The 9962-nt window shown below is 50.2% G+C and overlaps 1 protein-coding gene across 1 annotated transcript in view; it reads left to right on the forward strand.

Moving 5' to 3' along the window:
* The window catches only part of ERCC2 (ERCC excision repair 2, TFIIH core complex helicase subunit), a 35068-nt gene extending 26173 nt beyond the window's left edge, over positions 1-8895 (forward strand). The window contains exons 18-23 of the mRNA XM_079985416.1: positions 33-125; positions 755-827; positions 2013-2083; positions 5565-5708; positions 5840-5983; positions 8612-8895. Coding sequence (XP_079841542.1) covers positions 33-125; positions 755-827; positions 2013-2083; positions 5565-5708; positions 5840-5983; positions 8612-8704 — 618 coding nt within the window. The 3' untranslated portion in view covers positions 8705-8895. The remainder of the gene's footprint in view (positions 1-32; positions 126-754; positions 828-2012; positions 2084-5564; positions 5709-5839; positions 5984-8611) is intronic.
* Positions 8896-9962: the final 1067 nt, after the last annotated feature.

The raw sequence follows: 9962 nt of genomic DNA on the forward strand, positions 1-9962 counted from the left end.
CACCCCCCGGTTTTTCTCTCCGGCCACTGCAGGGGATCCTAGAGAACATCCAGCGCAACAAACTCATCTTCATTGAGACGCAGGACGGAGCAGAGACGAGCATGGCCCTCGAGAAGTACCAGGAGGTGAGCCGCCAGTCGGGACGTGGTGGCAGGTAGTTCCCCTGGTGAACAGTGGGGCAGGGCAAATAAGGAGTGGCCTCAAAGTACTCACCAATACTGAATGAAATCCCCCCCCTTGTTCGTTTTACCAGCCCAGCTTATTTATTTCAAATGTTTGAAAACTTTATTTTTGAAGAAATCTCCGAGCAGTGTAAAACATTAGAACAGTTAACAGTACCGTTAAAATAGGATTCATTGAGGATTAAGTGAATTAAGAAGAATGGAAATGCAGGTATAATTGATGATGGAGTCATATGTTTTGATTGTAACTTACAGTTAAGGGAAAGTCTGGGCAAGAAGATTCAGGTGTGGCAGAATATTCATTCTGCCTTTATAATAAATTGATTTTTCAGCGTGGCAGGAACCAAAGTGTGGAACTCTCTGTTGATGTCAGGCTGGCACCATCACTGAACTGTTTTTGGTGCCTGATATAAACACTGTTTTCGTTCTGGCAAGCCCACCCAGATATATAGAATGCTGACATAAATCCAGGAGGAAAGTCGGGACAAAATTATTCCCCCCTTGAGTGATGGCCCCCATGTGGAGGAACTGGCCGGATTCTGCAATGTTGTGTCTTGTCTCTTCCTTGCCAGGCCTGCGAAAACGGACGGGGAGCCATTTTGCTGTCTGTGGCCAGGGGGAAGGTCTCTGAAGGGATCGACTTCGGTGAGTACTTCTGCCTGCCCTCTCCTAATTTTCTCATGCAATTCCACTCATCTCTGACTCTTTCTTTAAGCATGTGGACTAGAAACTTAGAACATGGGTAGGCAAACTAAGGCCCGGGGGGCCAGATCCAGCCCAATCGCCTTCCAAATCCGGCCCACGGATGGTCCGGGAATCAGCATGTTTTTACAGGAGTAGAATGTGTGCTTTTATTTAAAATGCATCTCTGGGTTATTTGTGGGGCCTGCCTGGTGTTTTTACATGAGCAGAATGTGTGCTTTTATTTAAAATGCATCTCTGGTTTATTTGTGGGGCATAGGAATTCGTTCATTTTTCCCCCCTTCAAAATATAGTCCGGCCCCCCACAAGGTCCGAGGGACAGTGGACCGGCCCCCTGCTGAAAAAGTTTGCTGACCCCTGACTTAGAAGATGACACACACACAGGGAAACACAGCAGATATTAGGTTCACGGAGGCCACTGTGAGTGTGGTTACTGGGGCCCAACAACCGAAGATGCTTGCTGCCTTCACACCTCCAGGATGCTGGACCAGATGAGCCAGGGGCCTCATCCAGCAGGGATCTTGTTGGAATTATAGAATTGTATAGTTGTAAGGGACACGGGTGGCGCTGTGGGTTAAACCACAGAGCCTAGGACTTGCCGATCAGAAGGTCGGCGGTTTGAATCCCCGCCACGGGGTGAGCTGCTGTTGCTCGGTCCCTGCTCCTGCCAACCTAGCCGTTCGAAAGCGCACCAGTACAAGTAGATAAATAGGTACCGCTCTGGCGGGAAGGTAAACGGCGTTTCTGTGTGCAGCTCTGGTTTGCCAGAAGCGGCTTAGTCATGCTGGCCACATGACCTGGAAGCTGAATGCCTGCTCCCTCGGCCAATAAAGCGAGATGAGCGCCGCAACCCCAGAGTCGGCCACGACTGGATCTAATGGTCAGGGGTCCCTTTACCCTAAGGGGTCATCTAGCCCAACCCCACGCAATGACACAAGAATTGCAGCTAAAGGATCCCTGGCAGGTGGCCGTCTACCTCCCTGCTGTAAAACCTCCAAGGGACGATGGAATCATAGCATTGTAGCGTTGGAAGGGACCCCCAGAGCCCATCTAGTCCAACCCCCCCACCAGGAATCTCAGCCACTGCATTTCATTCAACCCGGTTTAGATTTGTGTCCTTCTCCGCAGTCCACCACTACGGCAGAGCCGTGATCATGTTTGGCGTGCCCTACGTCTATACCCAGAGCCGAATCCTGAAGGTGAGTCAGCCTTCTCCTCTCTGCCTATGCATCCAGGCTGGTCTCCTTCCTCCGTCTTGGCTCCAGAGCAGGTGTTTCCCAGGAGCCTCCTCTCGAGGCTGCGCGACTCTCCTGGGGCTCCACCGGCGCAGAACAAACCTTGGCGTCTCCTGGATACAGGGAGGGCAAAGAGGATGTCTGTTCCCAGCTCCTCTTCTGCCCAGCTGGAGGTGGGAATTTCTGTACAGCAAGCAAGGAGGGGAAACTGTTGTGACGCACGTTTTACAGACCTTTGTTGGCAAGGTGATGTTTCAAGAGGATGAACTACCTTATTTTTCGCCCTATAGGACGCACTTTTTCCCCTCCAAAAATGAAGGGGAAATGTGTGCGTGTCCTATGGGGCGAATGCAGGCTTTCGCTGAAGCCTGGAAAGCGAGGGGGGTCGGCGCGCACCGACCCCTCTCACTCTCCAGGTCTCAGGAAGCTATTTGCTAGCTGTGGGAGACCCAGCTTTCCCAAGGCTAGCGGAGACCTTGCCGGCACCCAGAAGCTTGGGGCGCGCTGAGCTCCGCACGCCCCAAGCTTCGGGATTAGCGCAGCGCTCCGCTAGCTGTGGGAGAGCCGCGGGGCTTTCCCAAGGCTAGCGGAGATCTTGCCGGCACCCAGAAGCTTGGGGCACGCTGAGCTCCGCATGTCCCAAGCTTCGGGATTAGCGCAGAGCACCGGGGGGGGGGGGAATAATTTCCCCCCCTTTATTTCCCCCCAAAAAACTAGGTGCATCCTATGGGCCGGTGCGTCCTATGGGGCGAAAAATACGGTATGTACTGCTTAAAGAAGAGCTTTGAAGGCAGCCTTCACCAGGAAGGGGCTGGTGGGAGTTGTAGTCCGAAAGAGCCAGAGGGTGCCTGGGTTGGCAAGGCTGTGTACATGTTGGGATGTTGCCCAGCGCTAAAACGCCTGGCAGAGAGTCTGGGATCTGAATTGGCTTACTTGATCCCAATTAAGTCAGATTAAGGAGCTGCCAGCCTGCTTCCAGGAAAGACATAAGCTTTCAGGAGAGACCTAGCGCTGTCAAAATCCCAGCCCAGGATTTTGCTGAATTTTCCTTCGTTGCATTTAAACGGCTTCTTGGAGAAGGGTTAGGCCACTGGTTCACAAAGATTTGGGGGGGGGACCCTGCCCCCTTGGTTCCATACACTCATCCCCTCTGCCCCCAACGCTGTAAAAATGCACTGGGGATACCAGCAAATGGAGGTGGGGAGAGTAGCTCTTCGGCCTGGATCCTGCTCACTGATTTTCCATGTTGGGCATCTTCTGGTCGCCCCCCCCCCCCCCCCCGTGAGCACATGATGCTGAACTAATGATAAAATAACAACAACAACAATAATATTTTATTTATACCCTGCCCTCCCCAGCCAAGACCAGGCTCAGGGCGGCTAACACCAGGTATAAAAACAATTGATTAAAATACAACTTAAAAACAAGATTAAAATGCAGCCTCATTTCAGTAGAAACTCAAATCAAAAACTTTTGGGGGATGAAATCCAGACTGGTCCTACATGGGCCAGAAAAAAGCCAGGGAAGTCCCCAAATAGGAGTTCCATCACAGAAGGAAAAAGGAAGGAGGGGAAGGGGATCAAGTTGATTCCAAGCCAAAGGCCAGGCGGAACAACTCTGTTTTCCAGGCCCTGCGGAAAGAAATCAGATCCTGCAGGGCCCTGGTTTCATGAAACAGAGCGTTCCACCAGGCCGGAGCCAGTGTTGAAAAGGCCCTGCCTCTGGTTGAGGCTAATCTGACTTCCTTAGGGCCTGGGACCTCTAGGGTGTTGCTATTTATGGACCTTAAGGTCCTCTGTGGGGCATACCAGGAGAGGCAGTCCCATAGGTCATTATAACTAGATGGGTCATTGGCTTCTTACAGCTTTATTTAGGTCTGCGTGACCTACCAAGGAAGACAACAGCACAGCAAAATTCAAAACCATTGCAATGAGCTGCGCTTCTATTCTGACATCAACAAACACCACACAGTGGGCCCCCTGGATACGAATTTAATTTGTTCTGGGGGTCCATGCGCACCTCAAAAAATCCGTATCCAGAGGCGCTGCTTCTGCGCATGCGCAAGCTGCAAAACCCGGAAAAATACTTCCAGGTTTGCCTCTTTCGCAACCCAAAGTTTTGTTACTTGAGAGTAACCTAACCCAAGGGTCTGCTGTATGGCGGAATCTGTTCAACAAGACATGCCACGGTGCCAACTTTTCAAAGTCTGAAAGTCCTTTGCAGTTCTGGCGCCTCCCCCCGTGTCTTAGCAATATCCTTCTTAAATTGTGGCGCCCAGAATTGGACACAGTATTCCAGGTGTGAGTCTGACCAAGGAGGGAACAGAGCCTATTGTTTTTCTTCTGGACACAGATGCAGCCGAGAATAGCTAGATAGTTAGCCTTGGTGAAGACCTGATGTTTTCATCCCCAAAAAAGGTTTTGATTTGAGTTCCCATTGAAACGAGGCTGCATTTTAATGTTTTAATGTTGTATTTTATGTCACGGCTAAAACGGCCGCTGTTTCTTTAATGCGAATAAAGCTGGGTCAGCATGACTCAGCGGCTTGCAGCAGGTTGTATATATATATACAGTGGTGCCCCGCAAGACGAACGCCTCGCAAGACGAAAAACTCGCTAGACGAAAGGGTTTTCCGTTTTGGAGGCGCTTCGCAAAACAAATTTCCCTATGGGCTTGCTTCGCAAGACGAAAATGTCTTGCGAGTTCCTGCGCGTTTTTTCCCCTTCCCCACCCCTTTTCCTAAGCCGCTAAGCCGCTTAACAGCTGATCCGCTAAAAGCCGCTAAACCGCTAATAGCGCTAATCCGCTAAGCTGTCAATGGGCTTGCTTCGCAAGACGAAAAAACCGCTATACGAAGAGCCTCACGGAACGGATTAATTTCGTCTTGTGAGGCACCACTGTAGAGTGAGAAATGTTAGTTTGGTGCTGAGGCTGGTGTTTGGGTTGGTTGGTTGGTTGGTTAGTGCTGGTGTGTATAGTTATTCAGTCGTGTTTTGCACAAAGACCTTTAAGAATAAAACTCTGCAAGGATATTATTCTGGACTCTTTTATGCTGACAAGTGTCTGAGGACCAGGCTGAGGAGACAAAGGGAGGTCAGAACCCTTTCCTTCTTTTTTTGCTTTTTACAAACACTGACATTTTAATCTTGTTTTTAAGTTGTATTTCAATCAATTTGTTTTTTTATCGGTTATTAGCCACCCTGAGCCTGGTCTTGGCTGGGGAGGGCAGGATATAAATAAAATTTATTAGTACCTGTATTTTTAGCATTAGCATTAGCGTTCTTTGCTGCTAATTTTCACGTTCAGATCAGCAGATTTTTGCATGCAGGGAACTGCATTTGTGTGTGTGTTTGTGTGTGTGTTTTTCTCACTGGGAGCGGGGAGGAGAGCCGAAAAAGGACACACAAACACACACAGAGACCTCCATGGCAGCCCCCTTTCCCCAGGCCCGTCTAGACTACCTGCGGGACCAGTTCCAGATCCGCGAAAACGACTTCCTGACCTTCGACGCCATGCGCCACGCAGCCCAGTGTGTGGGGAGAGCCATTCGCGGCAAGACCGACTACGGCCTGATGGTCTTCGCTGACAAGGTTTGCCGGGTGGCGGGGCAGAAATCCTGAGCAGCAGCGCACTGTTCCGTAGACTAAGAGGGGGAGGTGAGTGTGTGGGCAATGGCGGGCACCCATTCTCGCCAGGTAACATGTCCCACGACTCTCGGCAGCGCTTCGCGCGGGCGGACAAGCGAGGCAAGCTCCCCCGCTGGATCCAAGAGCACATCACGGACGCTAACCTCAACTTGACAGTGGACGAGGCCGTGCAGGTGTCAAAGTTCTTCTTGCGCCAAATGGCCCAGCCGTTCCGCAAGGTGAGTGGTGGGAGAGGAGGGTTTGCGGGTTGGCCGACTTTTAACTGGGCTGGAGGAAGGGGCTTGGGGAGTGCCAACGGTCCACAGGTTAGGGGGAGCAATACTTGCTTTGTCCCGGGTACAGGCAACCCACGCTATGTCATTGCTGGGTACATTGTATCTGTGCTAGTCCCGAGGGTTAACCATGCGGCAAGGTCCGAGTCCAGTCCGAGGTCGAGGGTGCGGTATGGAGGCTGTCCGTCAAAGCTGAAGCTGGGTCCAAGGCAGGGAGTCGGGTGAGGTCAGGAACTCTGGCAGAAGAGCAGGACAGGGTGCAGGCAGGAACAGGCGACCATCAGTGTTGCTCCCGCAACCTGGGACTGGGGCTGGCCGGCTTTTATCTGCCCCGAGGCATAGGGCGGCCCCGATCCTCTGGTGACTCGCCTCTCCTGGCCTGGAGGCGAGCACTCCTCCTGCGAGAACTTAGTTCCCTCCGCCTCTCTGCCCTGAGCCTCTGCAGCTCAGGAGAGGCTGGAGGGTTACCGGACCCAGAGGCAACCTCAGCTTCCCCTGACGGGGCTGAGAGTGGAGCACCTGCAGGCAATGGGTCCTCCATCACCTCCGGAGCCAGAGCAGACTCAGCTGGTGCCTGCACCTGAGGATCCAGCACAGGTGAGGACCCTTCAGGATCAATCCCCAGCCCCGGCTCAGCTGGTTCTGGAGGCGGGGACTCCTGTGCAGGCTGGGATTCCTCAGGTTCAGCCTCCGAGTCCGAATCCCAGGCCATCACAGTATCAGAGCTATCCCCAGCCCTCTCTCTCCTGCTCCCCAAAGTTCAAGATTCCTGGTTTTCAGCTGGGACCCCTAAATGGTGGATCATAGGGCTGGCCTGTTGGGGGCCACAGCATGTATGGGCCATCCCAGAATGCAGCTGCTTTTAAGAACATTGGCTAATGGCCCTTCTATTTCAGCATCCTCTTCCTGCAGCAACTGAATGCCCGTATCTAGAAATGTAGATAGACTGCCTGTGGACCTGGAGGTTCCATAAGGATATGAAAAGATCCTGGATCAGGCCTATGGCCTCATCTTCAGGAGCCCAGCAAAAACATCCCTTTTTCATTAGGCTTTCTTTTCACTTTTTAATTATCTGTGACCTTTTTTTCACCCATAGGTGGGATGTTTTAATCTGACTCTTAAAAATTGGTATTAGATTTTTTTTTTAATGTTCCAATATATTTGTTTTTTGGTTAAATTAGTGTAAGTTCCTTTTTCATGATGAAAAAAGAGCAACTAATACATTTAAAGTGTAAAGATAAAGGACCCCCGGTCCAGTCGAATTTGACTTTGGGGTGCGGCACTCATCTCGTCATTTACCAATACATTTAATAAATGGTGGTAGCTAGTTTGCAGTTCACTTCTGGTTCTGTCAGGGTCGGAGGGTCCAAGGGATGTGAAACTATTTAATTTCTTTCATAAAATTTGGTTGTAAAAAGAAGGAGGTCAAAGAGGTTTACAGAAAGACAAATTATTAGTAAGAAAAATTAACAATAATTTAAGACAGTCAAAAAATAGAAGCAACAATGGACTAAAAACAGATTAGAACTGATACCCAATTTCTAGACAAGGCTGTCCGGTTGCTTAAAGAAAAATGGTTTTAGAAGGCACCGAAAACAGAGCAGTGAAGGCTCTGTGACGTTAACATATGAGAGTGCTGGAGGTGAAATAGTTAAACAGGTTACCCAATCAGCACCCAGGGGGTGGAGTCAGAGGGACTATAAAACCAGCTCTGGGAGGAGTGCGTTGGGAGTTGGGTGGTTGGTTGGAGTGGGAGTTAATTGGGATAGAGTCTGTGGGTAGGTTGTGTTAGCGTAGCGAAATAAGCTGAGTCAGGAACAGTTAGGGGCTAGGAAGACAAGTCAATATCTGAGAGGTGGTTTAGTGAGTGAGAGCAGGTAGCGGAAGTTATAGGTCTGGATAGGTACCCCATGATTGTAATGGACCGATACCATTTATGAAACCATACGCTTGTTAAACAGCAATAAATAAACAGTTTATGTTCCAATTTAATCCTGACTGGACTCAGTATTGTACCAGGTAGAGCCTGGGTGGCGGCAGCGAGAAATAAAGTGGTAGCACAGGGATCAATAAACGGTGAAATGTCCGGGGACCCTGTGTGATCGCCACAGGCACCTGCCCGATTTCAATTGGCAGGGAGTTCCAAAGTGTAAATTCCTGCCACACTATAAAAGACCCAAGTTCTCACCAACGCAGAAGGGGTATTAAGTGGCGTCTGTAAACTGACATGCATCTGCAGGCTCACCCACTCCTAAGGGACTTCCACACACCCACCATCGTGGTTCCTGTACAGCAGCCTCCACGAACCGTGGTTGCACCCGTGGCCGAGAACCCGTGGCCCTTCCTAGTGTTGTCGATGGACTCCATCTGTCAGGATGGGCAATGCCCAGGGTGACGGGAGCAGTTTCCGGGGGCACCTCGGTTTTCCCCACCCTGAGTCAACGGCCCCAGTGGCAGGGAGTTCCTCAGTTGCCCACTGCCCATAACAAATAGTCCACCAGACCTAGGGGGTGGCGGGTATGAGGACGAGCCCTTCCTCCTCCTGACCCCAGATCTCGTCCTCTCTTTTGCCAGGAGGACCAGCTGGGTCTGTCTCTCCTCACCTTCGAGCAGCTGCAGTCGGAGGAGACGCTACGCAAGGTGCAGGAAATTGCCCACCAGGTGTGAGGCAAGCAGGAAGAGGAAGCAGAAAGCACAAAAGGGGTTTTCCCCTCAGCCTGGCCCACCGGCGGAGACGGAATCAGAGGGGCCAAACTCACACGGATTTCATACCCCCCCCCACACCCAAAAAGACTTTGCTTGCCAATTCCAGATTTTGAACTCAGGTTGCAATAAAATAGTTTTTTGGTTTTTCTTAAGTGCTGAGTGTTATTCATTCTGCTTTGCTATCCTGCCATAATAATAATAATAATAATAATAATAATAATAATAATATCTATAGATGATAGATAGATATAGATAGATATAGATAGATCTAGATATATATAGATATATATAGATAGATAGATAGATATTAAACCCCGCCCATCTGGCTGGGTTTCCCCAGCCACTCTGGGCGGCTTCCAACAGAACACCAAAATACAATAACCTATTAAACATTAAAAGCTTCCCTAAAGAGGGCTGCCTTCAGATGTCTTCTAAAAGTTTGGTAGTTATTTTTCTCTTTGACATCTGGTGGGAGGGCGTTCCACAGGGCGGGTGCCACTACCAAGAAGGCCCTCTGCCTGGTTCCCTGCAACTTGGCTTTTCGCAGGGAGAGAACCGCCAGAAGGCCCTTGGCGCTGGACCTCAGTGTCTGGGCAGAACGATGGGGGTGGAGACGCTCCTTGAAATTGAGAAGGGATATTTGTCGGCTGCATGCGAAACATGACAAGCACTCCCATCTTTCCTGTGCAGAAGTTGGCCCTGTCAGAGGCCGTTTTGGCTTTTCGGCCATCATCCTTTGGGAGGGTCTCTGGATCAGGCCAATGGCCCGTCTAGTCCAGCCAACCAGATTCCCATGAAACCCGCAAGCACAATGATTCAAGCACAATAATAACCTTCTCCCCCCTGCAGTTTCCAGCCATAGCCTCAAAAGTCATCTCCTTTTCCATGAATGTGCCCAGTCCTCTTTTAAAGCCATGCAAGGTGATAGCCATTCCTATGTCCTGTGGCAGGGAGTTCCATAGTTTTAACAACGTGCTGCATGAAGTTCTTTATCCTGAACCTTGCAATGTTTGCCTTCATCTAACGCTCACAAGTTCCAGTGTTAGAGAAGGTGAAAAACTCCTCTCCACTTTCTCCAGGTCACACATCATTTTTATAAAGAGAATAGAATAGAATTTATTATTTATACCCCGCCCATCTGGCTTGGTATCCCCAGCCACTTTGGGCGGCTTCCAACAAAAGATTAAAATACAGTGGTCTGTTAAACATTAAAAGCTTC

Source organism: Podarcis cretensis (assembly GCF_951804945.1).
Source record: "Podarcis cretensis genome assembly, chromosome: 8".
Lineage (NCBI taxonomy): Eukaryota > Metazoa > Chordata > Lepidosauria > Squamata > Lacertidae > Podarcis > Podarcis cretensis.